Below are 18,913 nucleotides of genomic sequence, written 5' to 3'. Positions count from 1 at the left end.
ATGGTGTGAATCACTAGTTATAGGTGCTTGTTCTCTCTATGTGTGTATGTTGCTGCATGTCTGTGTGAACATGCATGCACATACAACTGCATACATGCTGAAGAAGATACACTTCACTAGATGATTTCACAGAACCGCTCTGCTCTGAGGGCTGTAAGCCAACCCTGTGGTCTGCCCCTGCTCTTACTTACCTACATCACACCTTGCCTGGCGTCCCTAGGGGTGGCTGGGAGCACTGGTCTTGGATGCTTTGTCTGTCATACCCATGGGATAAATGGCCCCTGGTGCCACCTGGCTCTGCCACTTTTGATAGATGTCTATGCAGAAGCGCCAAGGAGCCAGTCAGTTCTGGTGACACAAATCTTTGGCTCCAGATGCCCCGGAGACTGAGGCAGGATTGCAAATTAAGGCCTGTGAGTAACAGAATGAATTTAAGTTTACTAAGTAAGACCTATCTTATAAAGGGGCCGGGAGGCTGTGGAGCTAGAGAGATAGCTCAACTCCTAAAAGCACCTGCTACTCTTTGCAGGGGACCCAAGTTTCATTCCTAGCACCCATGTGGTGGCTTGCAGCCATTCATAACTCCAGTTCCAGATGATTAAATGCCTTCTTCTGACTTTTGAGCAGAACACCAGACACACATGTGGTACATGCATGCACACACACACACACACACACACACACACACACACACACACTAAATCTGAGGGGGGATGGTACTGGAAACATAGCTCAGTGGCAGAACCCTGGACTAGTAAGAAGCTGTAGGCTTGAGCTCTACTGCTGTAAAAGGGGAGAGGGAGGGCTGAGGACGCTCAGTTAGTAAGCTTACTGACGCAGATCATGCAATTCGGGTTACATGAGGTCCTGTCTCAAAACCAACAAAAACAGAGAAGAAGTGGGTATCTCTCATCTCCCCTTTCTGTGCTGTGACCACACACCAAGGCCTGGTGTCGAAAAGACAGTGCTGGAGCCCAGGCTGTGTTCATGGCATCCTGGTGGCCTTGGGAGCTGGGAGGTTGTAAACACTGTGGGGAGGGGCTCCACTGCCCGGAGTGATGGGCACAGCTGCCTGGCTGGCTGCCTCTGCTCCAGAGACAAGTGCGGGCACAGGGAAGCTTTCCGTACTGAGCCTACGGGACTGGGTCCTGGTTCTGGCAGCCTCTGCCTTTCCAAGAAGCAATGGCATCCAGCTTGCCACCGTGAGCTGCCCCTTGGCAGCTGGCACCCTTCCCGCAGGGGCTTCTCCCATCAGGCATCTCGCCGTTCAAGGAACCCACGGGTCGTTTTATCTGCAGCCGGGTGCCATGGAATGCCAGGGAGCTGGGAGCCATGCCATTTCCCTAATTCCTTTAGTCAGGCCCTTGTGCGGGAGAGGCGGGTGCGAGGGTTCTGAATGGGTCTTTGACAGAGCCGAGGCTGCTGTGGCATTTTAATAGGAAAAGGGGTAAGGAGGAGCTGCGGGTGGAGGCGGGGCACCAGCTGTCAAGGGGTCATTGTGCACAGCTTTTTGTGTTCCTCTACTGCCGCCCTGCCCTCTGAGGCCTCTTTTGAGAGCAGTGGGGCTAGATTCACACTGTTGCCCTTCCCCCAACCTGCCCAGCAGGCAGGGCATCCATAGGATAGAGTGTTGACCCTGAGACTCTTCCAGGGCACGCTGAGTTGGGGGAAGGCTGGGAACTGGGGACCCAAGCTCAGAGCCTCCAGACCTGTGGTCCTAGGCCCTCACTGCTGGCCTTCCTGGCTATTCCTTTTTAGTTGGTAAGAGCCACAGACGAACTTTTAGGTGCCAGGGGCTCTTTGGGCAGAGGAGAGGCAATGCCAAGAAGGAAGAAAGCAGGAGGAGTCTCCACAGCTGCTTTGACTGCTGCAGCGGTGACAGAACACTCCCAGAGCACGCAGGCCTGAGGGGCAGCAGGCCCACCTCCTGGGTCGGAGGCAGGAACTTAGCTTCTAGAGCCCCTAGCCTTAGCCTCATCAACCCTTCATCCCTCCCCAGCACCAGGACCTCTGGAAAGTCACTGAAGTTCTCACGCCACAGTGTTCTCTTGTGTAAAACGGGGAGAAGAGCAGTACCTGGTGCCTCAGACAGCACGCAGGGGTTACTCAACGTGTGGTAGCCATCTTGGCTTCTAAGACAGTTCTCACAGGTCTGAGGGCCACAGGCACGACTCCTTCAGATACTCAGGAACTTCCCACAGGCTCAGCCATCACCTGGGCCAGCTCACTAGGCGAGCTCACCTGGGCTAGCCTCTGGCAGCTCCTCCTACCTGTCCTACTTGCACTAGTTACCTTCTTCCCGACATCCTAGTCACCACTGAAAGAATACTATATGAACACATACATGCGTACACATGTATGCCTGTGCATGCCCGTGTGTATATCACCTTCATTGGTAGATCTGGATCCTCACAGTAAGCCCTGTACCCCACGGTATCTTAGCCCACTTTCCCAGGAGATGTGGACTAAAGCTCAGGCCTGGCTGAAGCAGAGAAGGAAGCGAAGCCTCAGCATAGGTGAAGCTCGTAAAGGGGTTCCTAGTTCCCGTCTTTGGACCCTGGGCTTCTTGAGGTGTGACTCCATTTACCATTATTCTCTCCAGCAGCCCCAACCCGGTTTCCCATCCCTGCTATTCCAGCCAAGGGGTGAAGGTGCAGCGCCGGGCCTGCTGGTGCTGCAGCTCTGATAATAATAGGCTCGCTGATCTATTATGTATGCTGGTGGTTTGTGTGTAAAACCATCCTCTGCGATCCTGAGTGCATGTGGGGGATCGCATATGTTGGGGGGAGGGTGGTCGTGTCGGTGTTGGGGAAGAGATGAATGAAGGTCAGGGTACTCTGGAGACATTTTGAATCTAGAGGAGCCTATTGCTCCCCAATGTCCCCCAACACAGATTTTCTACTATCAGTACTAAGACACAAACATACGCCCCTGACAAGTACCAGACCTCAGGGCCTGCACCTAGAAAGAGCTCAAAACCTGATATTGATTCAGTGGGTGAGGGGTGATGCTGCATATAGACAGAGTACCCCTCGTGTTGTAGGACCACCTGCAGGATTTCCAAGCTCAGGAATCATGCACCAGAGAAGTGGGTAGCCCCTTAGTACGGGGCACAGGAACCAGAGTTTGCCCCTGCTGCTCTGAGAGGTGGAGTGCCCCTTTTCTCCAGTTCCCCATTCCACCCCATGTCAGTTCTAGGCTCCGCCCGCCACTCCTCTTTCATGCAGTCACCCTGACCTGAGTGGCCCCTTAGCCAGCCCATGCTCCAACTCCAGTCCTATTCTCTGACCTCCTGCCTGTGGTCTCAGCAACGGAAGCCTGTCCCCTAAGGCCCCAAGATGAACTTTTTCCTAGCCTCACCCTTCAGATGGCAAGTCAGAGCCAGGCATAGTGATGCACACCTTTAATCCCAGCACTTCAGAAAGCAGAGGGCAAGCAGATCTCTGTGAGTTTGAGGCCAGCCTGGTCTTCAGAGTGAACTCCAGGACAGCTACATAGTTAGGTTCTGTTTCGTTTTGTAAGTTGGGGACCTTCCAGGGGTTGGCCACCAGAATGTCCAGGGGTGATGATACAGCTGAGAAGAGCAAATAAGCCTGAGAATGAAAGGAAACCCCCACCCCAGACTCACACCTGCAGCTGCCCCTGGGTCCTCCATGAGGTGAATAGAGCCATCAGGTCTACACAATAGGTGAGACTACTCAGACACAGAAAGTAAGTTGCCCAAGGTGACAGGTAGGAAAGGACAGAGGCAAGACAAACCTGATCATCAGACTCCCAGCCTCTATTCTGCCCAGGGCTGAGTTAGAGATCCTGTGACCAGGGCAGCAGGAGTCTGGCTAGCTCCTCCCAGTGCCCGAGGGTCTGACCTTCCTCTCCCCACTCCCCGTCTCCAGGGCACCAGTGACTTCTGCATGGCTCCTGACCTCTACATCTTGAACAACACACAGAGCCAGATCAGTTCAGGTAATGTATTCTGGGGCCTCTGTCCCTAGAGCCATTCATTCCCCAAGCTCAGACTAAGCCTATATGATCCAGCTACCTACATCCTGCCTCTTCCTGCAGTCGCCAAGGGTCTCCCTACCCAGACTTAGGTTTTTCTAGACCACTTCCTGGATAACTGCCTTCTTTGGGAGCTTGAGGGAAGAGGGGAGCGGGGCTGGACCACTGAGCAGGCAGAGGGTCCTGTTTCCTGTGGGCTTCCTGACACCGATGCTGTTGCTTTGCAGAGGTGACCCGCTACTACCTGCATTGCAGTCAGAGCCTAAGCAGCCCCTTCCAGCAGGTACAGCCCCCCCAAGCGCACCCTCATCCTTCCCACAGCCCCTCTTCACCTTCCTCTCTCTGGATCCTGAACTCTGCCGTGTACCAAGATGGTAGACAGCTGGGCATCTCTTCCCTGTGGTCCGTCTCTTAGCTATTTTCTGAAGGGGGTTTTGCTCTTGGTTACTGCATTCTTTACCTTTCTCCTATGCTCACAGTGTACCCCTTCCTGGAGAGCTGGTCATTCTGCTGGTGCTGTGCCGGTGGGGATAGAGCCCAAGGTTCTGTTTTTCTCACAAGCTCCATGTAGTCTGAGTAGCTTGAAGCAAGGGAACTGTGGGGCTCATAAAAAGCCAGAGGGATGTGGGAAGAAGCATAATCCTACCATAGTGATTGGGTTGGCCAAATGGCTCGAAATCTGAACGCTAGGGAAGAGTTTCCTTCTATGAGTTAAAGTCCAGTGTTCCAAAACCAGTGGAATCCAATTTCTTATGCCTGTCCCCTGAATCCAGAGTTCAAGAACCCCTTTACAATGGGTACAGCCTGTCCCTCCTATATATTTGCCTGATGGTGGCATGGCTACAGGAGGACAAGCCTCCTTGTAGCTGTGGGACTTTGGTGGGGAATGGATTCTCACGGGAGGCTGTGGTCTCTCCACCCAGTCGCTGACCGCCTTCCAGCGCTCGCTGACCACCATGCAGATCCAGGTCGCAGGCCTGCTGCAGTTTGCTGTGCCCCTCTTCCCTACAGCAGAGGTAAGGGAACTGCCACACATAGCGACCGTGTCAGCAGGAGGGGAGCCCTCGCTGAACCCCCACTCCCATCCACCCTTTCCTCTGCCACACTCCTACCTGTACCCTGGCCAGGTTTGGGAGGGGGCATCCTGCCAGCTGTGTGTCCCTCACTCCCTATGGCTCAGCTCTTCCCTCTTCCTGCTGCAGAAAGACCTTCTTGGCATCCAGAGTCTGCTAAACTCCTCTGAGACCAGCCTGCACCAGCTGACTGCCATGTTGGATTGCCGAGGGCTGCACAAGGTACTAGGTGACTGACCGTGGAGGGTGTGGGAGGACACATTTTCCTAGAGAGAAGCCAGCAAAGACCTAGAAAAAGGACTACCTGGCCTCCCTTCAGGCCCAGGAATGAGGCTGAAGCCAGATAGTGGGAAGTAGCTTTTTGATTCTCTCTGGCTGCAGGGGAGCACAAAGAAAGGAACTTAGGATAGGAACTAGGAAGGCTGGGCAGGTTAGTTTTCGAATATTAGAACTCCCTAACCTAAATGATGACTGTATAGTTAACCATTGCCTAGACTCCTGGCCATTGGGTCAATCCATCCATCTCATTATTTTGCAAGTCAGTAGTTCAATCTCATTACCAAGATACAGTGTATATATACACGCCCTCCTGACAGACATGCTAGTGCATGCTTGTAGTCCCAGTACTTAGAGGCTGAGGCAGGAGGATCATGAATTTAAGACCTCCTGGGATATATAGTGAAGCCTTGTCTTAAAGACAAAGAGAAGGAAGGAGGAAGGAAGAGGAGGGAGGAATGGAAGAAGGAAGGAAGGAAGGAAGGAAGGAAGGAAGGAAGGAAGGAAGGAAGGAAGGAAGGAAGGAAGGAAAAGCCAGATATGGTGGCACACACTTTTAATACCCAGAACTTGGGAGGCAGGGGCGGGTGGATTTCTGTGAATTCCAGGTCAGCTAGGGCTACATAGTGAAATCCTATCTAAAACATACCAAAACCCTAACCTCACATATATACAATAATGCAAAGGGGTATGTGAGCACCTCGCCCCCAAGCAATGTACGAGCCAATGTATGTCAACATCTTCCACAACCCATATAGATTTAGAATAAATACATAGGCTATGACCCATGTATGCCCCCACACACATTGTATACAATAGACCTTTTGGAAAAACGAATAGAGTTATGGATGTAACCTGTTTGCAATTCTACAACTAGTCACCACCTCATCTGTCTAGTTGGAAGTCAGCCTCTAGTATCCAGCACACAGTAGGGGGTCAGCAAATTCGTGTAGAGCAGTCTGTCCCAAGGAGTCCCTCAAGAGGCTCTAGAGTGGGGACCCTAAAAGGCAGTGAACTGTGCTTTGGCAGGGAGAGCAACCAGAAGATGGTAGGTGAAGGCAGGAAGGAGAGGGGCTTCCAGAGAAGGGCTCAGAACCTAGGTTTTGCCACCCATCCCTCTGCAATGGCATATCCCTGTTTCCCCAGGACTACCTGGACGCCCTCACTGGTATCTGCTATGATGGCATTGAAGGCCTTCTGTTCCTGGGTCTCTTCTCTATCCTGGCTGCCCTGGCATTCTCCACCCTGACCTGTGCAGGACCTCGAGCCTGGAAACACTTCATCAACAGGTAGGGTACCAGAAAGGTGACCCCCTGCAGCATGGAGGCTTCCTGTAGGGAACACCGATGAGCTAGTCACCTGAGACAGAGGAGGGCAGCAGAGGGTGTGGCAGGCTGGGTGGATTTCTCTGAGGATTAAAATAGATCCCTGCGAAAGTAACTGTCCCAAAGATGGTGACAACCAACCCTCCCGATGCTGCCCAGTATCCCTTGCTCTGCTTCCCAGGCAAGACTTTGCAAGGTGACGTGATGAGACAGAGGCCCCAGAAAATAGCAGGGAGGGTCAAAGCTATTATTGTTAAGATGGAACCTGTAGGCTCCTTATGGAGAGAGACAAAGACGAGATTTCAGGACCTCACGGATGGGTAAGATAGGGTGAGTGGGCCACCTCCCCACAGCCATGTCTGCAGCCAGTATGGTGCGCTGCCTGGAAGAGGTGGACTTGGAACTGGAGTCAGGCGGAGTAAGTCGTACCCCTGAGGACCATGCTTTTGTAGTTGCTAGAGAAGATGTATGCGGCCCAAGAGTATCCTAGGAAGAGAGACTGGGGAGCATAATAGGACCTTGAGCCTCAACCCTCATGGCCGACCAACATCTTGTTCTAGGGACAGAGACTATGGCGACATCGATGACGATGACCCTTTCAACCCCCAAGCCCGGCGCATCACAGCCCACAACCCAATGAGGGGGCAGCTGCACAGTTTCTGCAGCTACAGCAGCGGCCTTGGCAGCCAGTGCAGCCTTCAGCCTCCCACCCAGACCATCTCCAATGCCCCTGTCTCCGAGTACATGTACGCACAGTAGAACCCCCGGGTCTCCCACACCCAGCAGAGCCCTCCCAGCCCCGGAGTGAGTTTGGGTTTATAGACAGAGTGTTAGGTCCCCAAAAACACATGCGGGAGGTCACACATCAGAGGTCACGGGTTGCCTGATAGGAGACCCCTCCACAGCCATGTATGCTGGAGAAAAGCACGCTGCAGGTGTCAAGATGTGGACTTTTCCCACAAGCCCTCAGGTCAGTCCCAGGCCTGAGAAGCTGCCCTTCTCCAAGCCATAGTGCTCCTGGCATCTGTCCGTCATTGGTGGTCTCTCCCCTGGTCCCCCTGGAGCAGTGGTTCTCAACCTGCGGAGTATCAGCTATCCTGCATATCAGATATTTACATTACGATTCATAACAGTAGCAAAATTACAGTTATGAAGTAGCAATGAAATGATTTTACAGCTGGGAGTCACCATAGCATGAGAAACTGTGTTAGTTGTCACAGCATAAGGTTGAGGACCACTGCCCTAGAGCATTCTTTCCTTTCTATTTTATTTATTTTAAATTTTTGAGGCAGTCTCACACTGTAGCCCAAGCTGTCTTCAACCTCCCCCATGTGCCGGGATTACAGGTGTGAGCCACCACCCCCGGCTCTTTTCCCTTTATTGTCCTACCCACAATCCCTCCATCATACCCACCTCCGCCTGCCGCCACCACCACTCTCGGCTTCCGTGAGCACAAGTTCCTGCACACACACCTGATCTCTCCTCTCGGCCCACAGGAACCAGGCCATACTCTTTGGTGGGAACCCACGATACGAGAACGTGCCGCTCATCGGGAGAGGTTCCCCTCCGCCCACAGTAAGTATTCTTCCGTGGCAAAGTCCCTATCAGGGACATAATCAAAGATAAAACCTGTCAACACAGTGCGTGATCCCCACAGAGATAGAAAAGAAGGCAACGGCTTTGCTATCAAATAGGTATTAAAGCGGGCTGCCACACATGTCACCATGTCACGGGAACATCAGCTACCCAGACCATAAAGACACAAAGCAAGCTCGCCCTGTTAGATGGTCTCCTGCGCATGGCCCACTGCACAGCTGTCCTCAAGATAAATGGCCTCTGTCTTCAATCAAGAGGACCAGCAAGAGCTTTTGTCCCACTGGCCCATCATAAATCCACCCGGTAGTTAGAGTAACATGCTTGGCTGGTTGTTGTTTTCACTCAGAGGGAAAAGCACATTTCTCATACCACGCGACAATCAGGGGCCTCCAACTTGGAGCGCGGCATGTAAGCTGTCACTGGGGAGGGAGTGTCTTCTATGGTAATGGCTTTTACAGGGCCCTCAAGAAAGTGTTCCTAGGACTAGGGATGTGGATCCGTTGGTAGAGCCCCTGCCTATGCATGAGGCCTTGGATTCAAACCCCAGCACCATGGAAAACTGGATGTGGTGATTCAAGAAGTTCAAGGTCACACAGAACAAGTTCAAGACCATCCTAAGACATAAGAGATCCTACTTAAAAAAACTTAAAAGAAAAAAAAAAAACGTTATTCTTGTAAGACCAGAAGGAAATTTCTGCTTTTTTTCATTTATTATCTGTTGTGCTGGGGTTTTTGCCTGTCCCCTGTACATGCACATGCCTGGTACTTGTTGAGGCCAGAAGAGGGCATCAGATCCCCAGGGACTGGGGTTACAGGTGATTTTAAACCATCATGTGAGTGCTGGGAATTGAACCTGGGTCCTCTGGAAGTCGGTGCTCTTAACCACTGAGCTGTCTCTCCAGCCCCTGCTTCACCTCTTTAAAAGGTTAAGGCTGAGTTAGCTCAGTGGTAGGGCACTTGCTTAGCATGTGGAAAAGCGAGGAAAAGCATCATGGTATTTTCCTAAAAAGGATAAATGCTAGATGGTCTCTTTCCTGTCTGTCTTTCTGCCTTTCTGTCTGTCATGGTTTGCTTTTCTGCTGCTGTGATAAATACCAGTACCGAAGGCAACTGGGAAGGAAAGGTTTCTTTGGCTACGTCTCCTCATCCTAGCCCATCATTGCAGGAATTCAGGGCAGCAGCTGATGCAGAGGCCCCCTGAGGAACTCTGCTCCCTGGCTTGCCCCTCATGGCTTGCTCAGCCTGCTTTCTTATAGAACCCAGGACCACCTGCCCAGGGTGGGGCCATAGGCAGTGGACTGCACCCTCACGTGGCAGTTCTCAACCAAATGCCCCGCAGATAACCCACAGGCCAATCTGATGGAGGCACTTTCTCAGCTGACATTCGCTCTTCCCAGATGACTTGAGCGTGAGTCAAGTTGACAGAAAATTAGCCAGCAGGAGACCAGGTCTCACTTAGCGGAAGATGACCTTAAACGCCTGACCCTCCTGCGTCTACCTCCCAGGTGCTGAGACTATAGGCCTGTGCTACCAACTTCTCGTTTCCTTTCTGTACCAGGGAGAATCTAAGAGATTTCTTCAGATTCTGGGGCTGGGTTGACTGCTAAGCCAATGGGCTGTAGCCCCATGCCCTTCTCTTTAAAATTTGTGTTTCCCGTTAATCCTGGGGCCAGAGTGTTGTAAGCCAGAATAAGCAGCCAGGACAGCTGCTGCTGATCACAGCCCTCCTCCACCCTGGCAAAACTCAGAAGCCCCCAGGGCCATGCCCAGGTGAGCTCTTGCTTCTCGCCTCCTCTACCACTTCCAACCAAGAAGCAGTACGAGGGTAGAGCCCAGGAAGTGCTGGGTGAATGGGTAGTGGAGAAAACACCATGCTGTCTGTTCCCAGCATAGCATCCACAGAGCCCAGGATTACTGCAATGGCAGAGAGCTGCAGGTAGGAGCGGTACATGGACTCTGGAGTCCAGGTGGCTGGTTCAAATCCCGGCTTCTACCTTGTGGCCTATGTCACCTAGGGCATGGACTCTCTGTGCCTCAGTTTCCCTGTGTGTAGTAGAATGGGGTTGCTGGTGATACAAGTGTGAGCATTGGAGGGATGGATCATATTAAGTCATCATGGGCAGTGCACAGTAAACGCCATAGGTCGGAAGACTGGATCTTTTTGAAACTTCTCTACAGAGGCATGGCATTCATAAGAAAAGGCCAGGATAAACGTCTGTGAGGGCAGTGGGTAGACTCTTTCTAGTGTCTGTCCCCATGGAGCCATTCCTCCTGCCCATCCAGGTTGTTTCAAAGGCGGACCAGAGCCTCATAAAGTAGCACTAAATACCAGGGACCAGTGGAGTGACCCTGGGCCCTGGGAACCCAGGAAGTGCACAGATGGGCAGTTAGCAGCACTCCTGGCTTGCCCGATGCAAAACTGTCCATAACAAATCCTGCTTTTCCTTCCCATAGCTCCACTTCTGTGTTTTGCCCTGAAAACCTTACTTACTTTTCTCTTATAACTATTATTTTGTTTGTGTGTGTGCACGCGTGTGTGTTATGTATAGGAGTGCACAGGGAGGATGAAAGAAGGGTCCCTTGGAACTGGGTTATAAGCTTATTGAGGTGGGTGCTGGGAACTGAACTCGGGTCCTCTGGAAGAGCAGCAGGTGCTCTTAATCGCTGAGTTGTCTGGTCATCTCCCTTATTTTTTTAAACAGGGTTTCGTGTAGCCTGAGCTGACCTCTTAACTAACTCATAGCTCACTGTGTAGCTGAGGCTGACCCCTTAACTCATGCTCACTGTATAACCAAGACTGTCCTTGAACTTCTGATGCTCCGGGCCCCTACCCCCCAGTGCAGGGTTCACAGGCTTGCGCCTCCTGTGGTTTATGTAGTAGTGACTTAGAGGCTGCACCTTTAAAATCCCATCCTGCCTTCTGCTAGTCAGCTTTCTAGACCTTTCTTTCTCCCTCCAGCTGTCAGGCCCCAGGGACACAGGCTGACTTTATTATTAATCTAAGCCAAACATGATTTGGGAAAATCTGCTGCTGGGAAAAAGGAATTAATCGCTATACTGCGATTGTAAATAAAAGCGATTTCTAGGTTACCTTCTGTTTGAGACAATCAGGCCACTCTCTACGTCCTCGACCGAGGTAAACAACAGCTGACCTTGTTTGTGAGGCTGGAGGATAGAACAGCCCTCATTGCCTTGGCAAAGGTGATTACCAGCTGTCCCATCTCAGCCAGCCCCAGAGGAAGAGGCCCACCCTCTGCCCCTGCTGGGGACTTCTGCAGAGACGGGTGCTGATGCTGTTGACCGTGGAAACCAGCAGGATGAGGATGTGGGCATCTGTCTCAGGGAACACAGCACAACTGGCTGCCCTCCACCCCATGTGCCGTCTCTGAACTCTCAGCCCAAGCTGTGAGGGGGAGAGGGTTCTGCCTATGCCTCCACCTCACTTGAGTGGGTGAGGGAGAGGAAGCAAGACCGCCAACAATTCAGCCTGGAAAGTGTCTTCCCCTTAGTTCTATCTCCACAGAATCTCTCTTGTGTTTCCAGACCCTTCCCTAGACCCCAACAAAAATAACTCAGGGTCATTGTGAAGATTCCATTGTGAAGATAAGCTTTTCCATCCCATAAAACAGCAGTATTCTTGTAAGCCCTGAAAGGGGTGGATTGGTGCTGAGGACTAGAACTCAGGACCTCACACATCCTCTGTCTACCGCCAGGCTATACTCTCAGCCCCAGGAGATGGGCTTTACAGACAGCAAAGGACCAAGGAAAGCAGAAACAAGGAACGAAATTCTGATTGGTCTTTTCCGAGTTCTGTCTTGTAAAAGAGATCCTTGTAGTCCTTACTGCTGGGTAAGGATTAAAGCAGAGGGAACCTCATGATGGCCTCGCTTGAAACTGACCCGTTTCGAGGAATCCTGGCTGTTCTCATTCATATGGCTCTTTAGTGTGAGTGATTCCATTTTGATTTTCAGTCTGGCCCAGTGTAGGACTCCATGACCCCTGTCATTTTCTTATAATAATAGTTGTAGGGGTTTTTTTGTTGTTTGGTTTGGTTTGGTTTTGTTTGTTTGTTTGTTTGTTTGTTTGTTTGTTTTTGATTTTTTTCAAGACAGGGTTTCTCTGTGTAGCACAGGCTGTCCTGGAACTCTGTAGACCAGGCTGTCCTCAAACTCATAGAGATCTGCCTGCCTCTGCCTCCAAGTACTGGATTTAAAGCCGTGCGCCACCACTGCCCAGTGTTGTTGTTGTTGTTGTTAACTCTTTACTCTTTTGCTCTTATGGGGACCCGCCACCCAGCTCTCAAATAAATCACATGGAGTCTTATTATTGCTTATGAATGCCTGGCCTTAGCTTGTTAAATTATCCCATCTAACTTTTGCCTCTGGGCTTTTATCTTTCTCTATTATATATACGTTTCTTTGCTTCTTACTCCGTGGCTGGCTGTATAGCTGGATGGCTGGCCCCTGGAGTCTTTTCTCCTCCTTCTCTCATTCCTTGATCCTCCTTTCCTCTCTCTTCTCTATTTAGTCTCTCTGCCTGCCAGCCCCGTCTGTTTCTCTCTCCTGTCCATCTATTGGCTGTTTAGCCCATTATCAGATCAATCAGGTGTTTTAGGCAGGCAAAGTAGCACAGCTTCACGGAGTCGAGCAAATGTCGCATAAAAGAATGCAGCACATCTTTAACTAATATTTCACAACAAATAGCAGCACAGGGGTTCTCCTTAGACTCGTTGAAACAGACCCTCCCAGGGAAGCAGCCTGGGAGATTTGAAGTCTAACAAACTTACAGGCGAGTTTGAGGAACATTGCTTTCAGGGGGTGGGTCTCATGCTTGTGTGCGCACTGGAACCTATGGGCTTGTGGAATCTGGGCTGGGACCCAGGCAAAACTGATGCTGGAGGCCTGGGAGCCAAAGTGGAGAGCCAGCACTCTCAGGCTGCCTTGCTCAGCAGTCCCAGTGCTCTAATGGGCAGGATGGTCCTGTGTGATGGAGGCCCGCGCGCTGTGGGATGCTTACCTGGCTTCTGCTTGCTAGTTTCCGTCGTATCCCGTCCTCAATCCTGCCCCAGCTGTGACAACTGGAGCATCATTAGATGTCGTAGGTGTGTCTGAGAGACAAGATCACCTCATGGAGGTGCACTGGACCACCTGAAGAAGTGCTCCGTGTCCTTTCTCCTCTTCATCGTACCCCCAGTGGCATGCTTGCTGTTGTGTGTGACCTAGACCTCAGAAAGGTCCCTGGGGCTGGGAGACTCAGATCCTGGGGTCAGCAGACCAGCAGCAGTCACGAGCTTGTCAAGAAATGTAAAATGTCTGGCTGGGTGGTAGTGGCACGCACCTTTATCCCACCCAGCACTCGGGAGGCAGAGGCAGGCGGATCTCTGAGTTGGAGGCCAGCTTGATCTACAAAGCAGATTCTGGAACAGCCAGGACTGTTACACAGAGAAACCTAAAACCCTGTCTCAAAAAAAAAAAAAAATCACCGAAGGAAGGAAGGATCAGTAGCAAATAGCACTCCCTCCTCATGCAGGGGACTCAGGTTCAGTTCCCAGAACCCACACAGAGGCTCACAACACCTGATCCTTGAGTTGCAGGGGTTCAATGCCCTCTTCTGACTTTTGCAGGCCAGGTACACATGTGGAGCGAATGCGCACGCAAATGCAAAACACTCCTGCAGATAAAATCAGTCTAAACATTTTCTCAGCAGGAGCGGAAATGTTGCCTCTCAGTCCCGGGTCAAGGTCCCTGATGGGGTATGCTGGGTTTGCACACGCGCCCCAGCTTCTTCAATTCTGGAATTCCCAGAGCAGCATGCTTTAAAACTGTTATTGACAGTTTTAAGTTTGGTTTTCTATTTTCTGTATCATACCTCAATACAGGGAAAAACAAATCTTAGTGGGTGTGGCCCGAGTGTGGGGATGTTAAAGCACCCTATTTATTTGGAGACCCTTATAGCAAGGGTCTTGCTGAATTATTTTAGGTCTGCTTTTTTCAAGCGGGGAAACAGGCCAGGAGAGGTTAGAAGACCTCCGCCAAAGTCCCGGATAAGGTAAAATGTATAGACGGGGACTGGATGATGGTTCAGGCAGGAAGGTGCATTGCCTTGTAAGAACCTGAATTAGAGCCTCCAGAATTATAAAAAAGCATATATATATAAATTTATACCTACATAATAAAGAGCTAGGTGTGGAGTCTGGACTGTAATCTCAACACTGGAGAGTGGAGATGGGGCTCACTGGCCAGCCAACTTCACTTATTGGGGAGGCTTTAGGTTAATGAAAGACCTTGTCTCAAGGGGAAAAGAAGGGTGGACGGCAGCTACACACCTACAATGCACACTTGGGATTCGTTCGGACCTGGTTCCTAGAATCTGTGGACCTGCGCCCCTCCGTCTGCTGGCTGCTAACTGCTCCGAATGTCCCTAGTGCGCCTGATACAGCCCAGTGCTATGCCTCAGTGAGAGTGCAGCCTGGGGGGGTGGGGGGAAGGAGGATTCCTGCTCTGTGTTCATGTGCTAGGCTAGAGGCTAAAGCCTGGGGCCCCCCCGAGAGCTGTCAGACTCGGCATCAGTGAACATGAAGCTTCTCACGCCACCCTGGTATTCCCCCAAGCTGTACAATACCTTGTGATAGAAAACACCATGTCTGACTGCTGTACCAAGTTCCCGGAATCTTCGATGATGCAGTTGCTCCCTCTATGTACACAGAGGACCAGCTCCAGACATCCCAAAAGTACCAAACTCCGACGATGCTCAAGCTCCCCATTTAAAATGATGTGCTGTTTGCCATGTAACTGGCTTCATTGCCTCTGAGTGTGGTGACACACACACACACCATCTCTCTGGAGGCTGAGACCAAAAGACCCTTTTGCGTTAGAGTCTAACCTGGCTACATAGGGAGTTCCAGGCTATCCTGGACTACAAAGTAAGACCTCATCTAAATAAACAAGTAACAGAAATAATAGAAGAAAACCAGAAAGTACATACATGCACAATACAGGATTTTTTTTTTTCCAGTAGCTTTGATTTGATACAAAGTTAGTTGAACCCTTGGGTGTGGAACCAGCATCCCCAGAGGGAAAGACGGGCTGTATAATGTCAGGTTGACCCAGTAGTGAGCTGTACCCCCGTTCTGACTGCCCCTCCTCTCCTCCACAGTACTCTCCCAGCATGCGGGCCACCTACATGTCCGTGGCAGATGAACACCTGAGACATTACGAGTTCCCATCGTAGCAGCTTCCGGGGTACCTGCCGCCTCCTGCCAGCTTGGTTTTCAGCAAATGCAGATCCCAGCTGTGTTTCTGTAACAGAAACTGAAAAGTTCCCGGACGGGCAGGCTCCTGTGGCTGCAGGGACACAGCTGGTACTCCTGACCAGAGCCACAGGTGGACAAGACCAGCCTCGGGCCAAGCTCTCTGGCCCAGGGCTCAGGGCCTGGTTCAGTCCTCCCTTTAGTCTCACCCTCAGCAGAGGAGAAGTGGCAGTGAGGAGGGGACCACAGCCGAAGAGCTCCATTCTCAAGGTCCTGCCACCGGGCCCCTGTCTCTTGTTAAAGTGGCCCTAAGCCCAGGCTACACCTTCCAGTTAGTTACTGTGTCCTCGGTTCCTAGCAGGTGACAATTGGAAATGTGTTAGAACACATGGTCCAGGAACCGCATTCTGGGACCACGCAGACTCTACCTAGACCACAGGATAGCATTACAAGTACTTCCCAGAGGGGACTGGTGGCACCAAGCTGGGCACTGCAGTCTGGCAGTCTTGGGCAGGAGCTGGGGAGAAAACCTGCCATGTTCTGCCTCTCTCACCTCCACCAGCCACCTCCATTCCGGAGCCAGGTCTCAACTGCAGGCAGGGACAGTCTCAGGTATGAATGGACACTTTGAAAGCAACCAAATTCTTGTTCCCAGTATGTTAAGACATTTTGATCCAAAGAGTCGCACCTCCTGCCCAGGCACCTCAGACAGGCTCAGGTCCTTCACCTGTTTCCGTACCCTGGCTCTCACATAAGCCATGCTACAGATCTGTAGGAGAAGCTGGGAAGTGGGTTGTGGGTTTTTGTTTTGGTGCGGGCGGGCCTTGGCCTAGAACTCACAGAGATCCACCTGCCTTTGCCTCCAGAGTATTGGGGTTAAAGATATGCACCACAACACCAGGCCAGGAGCAGATTTTGGGAGGGGTTTTGAGATATGATTTCTCTGTGTACCCTTCGCTGTCCTGGAACTCAATCTGTAGACCAGGCTGGCCTCAAACTCACAGAGATCCACCTGCCTCTGTCCCCAAGTGCTGGGATTAAAGGTGTGCACCATCACGCCCAATTCTTTCTTTTTTCTTTTCTTTTCTTTTTTTTTTTTTTATAAAGATCACTGAGACGACATGTCCCAGACGGGTAGAGAAGGGTGTTCTGGGGCCCTGTAAAGGAACAGACATAACTAAGAAGGCTGAGGGCTTTTTCTATCCTGAAGAATAGGCATTTACTGGCTAGGAGAAAATAATGATCCCTGTCCTACCTGCTGGGGGACCAGGTTAGGCCATTTGGTGCTTCTAACTTTCTGCCAACCCAGAGTACACGACACACTAAAGCCCCGTGGCCTTGCACACCTAAGCAGGGCCTGGGTGATCCTGTGCGACAGGACCCTTTCCATCTCAGAAGAGCCACACTGTCATCGCACTGACAGCTCCCAGCCAAGCCGCCAGGCGCCGGCCTCACTGTGTCTCATATTAACCGGTGCATACTGTGAGCCACCTTTCTGTGTCTGTGTCCTGTGACCTCAAGGCATTTGCTTCTAATGTCTCCTCTGCAGCAATGGAAGGACTTTTTAATGCATGTACATTAAACTAAAACTCCTCCGGGTTCTACAGGAGTCAGGTGGGCAAACCTCTCTGCTTGAAACGTGTTCGCCCTCACCTGAGCCAAGAAATAAACCCTTTCTCTTAAGACGTGCGGTTGACTGCATCACTTAACTTGCTAAGCTTTGGGGGACTAGCAAGGGTGCACGTCCTCTCCACAGAGGTCCGGGAGGGAGGGACTACGAGAGGCTCCTCCTGCAGCAGTGTCAGATTTCAATGAGAGGGCAAGATGGGGGCTGTGAGGAGCTGGGTAGATGGCTCCGCAGGTATGAGTACTTGCAGTTCTTCCAGATGATCTGAACGACACCCACATCAAGCAGTTCATAACCCCCCATAGCTCACTCCATCTCCAGGAGATCCACTGCCCTCCTTCTGATCTTCCGGGATAACCATATACATATGATATACACACCGAGAAACATATATACACATACATAGAAATTAAGCAAATCTTGGAGCTGTAGAGATGGCTCAGTAGTTAAGAGCACTTGTTACTTTTGCTGAGGGCCCGGCTTCGGTTCCCAGCACCCACATGACAACCCACGGTCCTTGGACACTGCAGTTCCAGAAGACCTAATGCCCTCTTCTGGTCTCCATGGGCACGCAAACGTACGCTGCACATACATGAAGGAAAACACTCATACACAGGTCTCATTATGTAGCATTGGTCGACCTGGAACTCATTGTGTAGACCAGGCAGGCTTAGAACTCAATGAGATCGGCCTGCCTCTACCTTCCAAGTGCTGGCCCCAAAAGGTGTGTGCTACTACGCACAGCATGAAAACATTTTTTTGCTTATTTTGTGTTTTGAAACAGCTTCTCTGTGTAGCCCTGGCTGTCTTAGCACTCACTCTGTAGACCACACTAGCCTTGGTGACTTCCGTCCTCTGGATGCTGGGACTAAAGGTACACACCCCCACATCTAGCTATGAAATCTTTTTAAAAAAAGAAAAAAGAAAGAAAGAAAAGAAAAAAGAAGGGGCTTTGAATGGCTATCTCAGGTCACAGGGGCCTGTGGCCTTTGCCTATTTTTTTGTTTTGTTCTTGTTTTTCATTTGTTTGTTTGTTTGGTGGTGGTGATGGAGTGTGTGTGCATCATTACTTGCGCGTATGTGTGTGTGCGATTACTTGCATGTGTGTGTTTTACACATACACCAGAGGACAAAGGACATTGACTCTTCTGCTCTACTCTCTTGGGTATGGCGTCCCTTGAGATGGCGTCTCTCAGTTAGTCTGTCAGCCAGAAACGCTCCTGTCTTCCCCCACTGCAGCACTAAGGTCACAGACATGTCACACCTGGCTTTTTAGGTGGGTGCTGGGGATTTGAACTCAGGTCCGCATGCTTGCACAGCAAAAGCTCTTATCTGGCCGGGCGGTGGTGGCGCACGCCTTTAATCCCAGCGATCCCAGCACTCGGGAGGCAGAGGGAGGCAGGCGGATCTCTGTGAGTTCGAGGCCAGCCTGAGCTACAAGAGCTAGTTCCAGGACAGGCTCCAAAGCTACAGAGAAACCCAGCCTTGAAAAACAAAACGAAACAAAAAGGCTCTTATCTGAGCCACTTCCCTCACCTCTGCCTGTAGCCCCTCTCACAGAACCAGGGCCAGGCCCCGTTTCTACTCTGAAGGTCATCCGTTGCTCATCCCAGGCTGCTATAGTAAGCAGTCTTTATTAAGTGTTCACGGGGCGCCATCAGTCCTCTCTGGTGTTGATATAAATCTTTCATTATTAGCCCTCAGAGTATATCTATAAAACAGTAGTTCTAGTAGGTGCATCAAGGGTCAGGATCTGGTTGGATTGAGG

The 18,913-nt window shown here is 51.2% G+C and overlaps 1 protein-coding gene across 1 annotated transcript in view; it reads left to right on the top strand.

Moving 5' to 3' along the window:
* Positions 1–17,201, top strand: part of Ttyh2 (tweety family member 2) — a 44,990-nt gene extending 27,789 nt beyond the window's left edge. The window contains exons 7-14 of the mRNA XM_048446163.3: positions 3,894–3,963; positions 4,227–4,282; positions 4,923–5,015; positions 5,202–5,294; positions 6,495–6,637; positions 7,234–7,419; positions 8,170–8,248; positions 15,425–17,201. Of these exons, the coding sequence (XP_048302120.3) occupies positions 3,894–3,963; positions 4,227–4,282; positions 4,923–5,015; positions 5,202–5,294; positions 6,495–6,637; positions 7,234–7,419; positions 8,170–8,248; positions 15,425–15,499 (795 nt within the window). The 3' untranslated portion in view covers positions 15,500–17,201. The remainder of the gene's footprint in view (positions 1–3,893; positions 3,964–4,226; positions 4,283–4,922; positions 5,016–5,201; positions 5,295–6,494; positions 6,638–7,233; positions 7,420–8,169; positions 8,249–15,424) is intronic.
* Positions 17,202–18,913: the final 1,712 nt, after the last annotated feature.

The sequence above is a fragment of the Myodes glareolus genome, chromosome 9 (assembly GCF_982192425.1).
Source record: "Myodes glareolus chromosome 9, mMyoGla1.1, whole genome shotgun sequence".
Taxonomy (NCBI): domain Eukaryota; kingdom Metazoa; phylum Chordata; class Mammalia; order Rodentia; family Cricetidae; genus Myodes; species Myodes glareolus.
The sequence above is the reverse complement of the archived record's forward strand: the minus strand, read 5'-3'. Positions and strand labels throughout refer to the sequence as shown.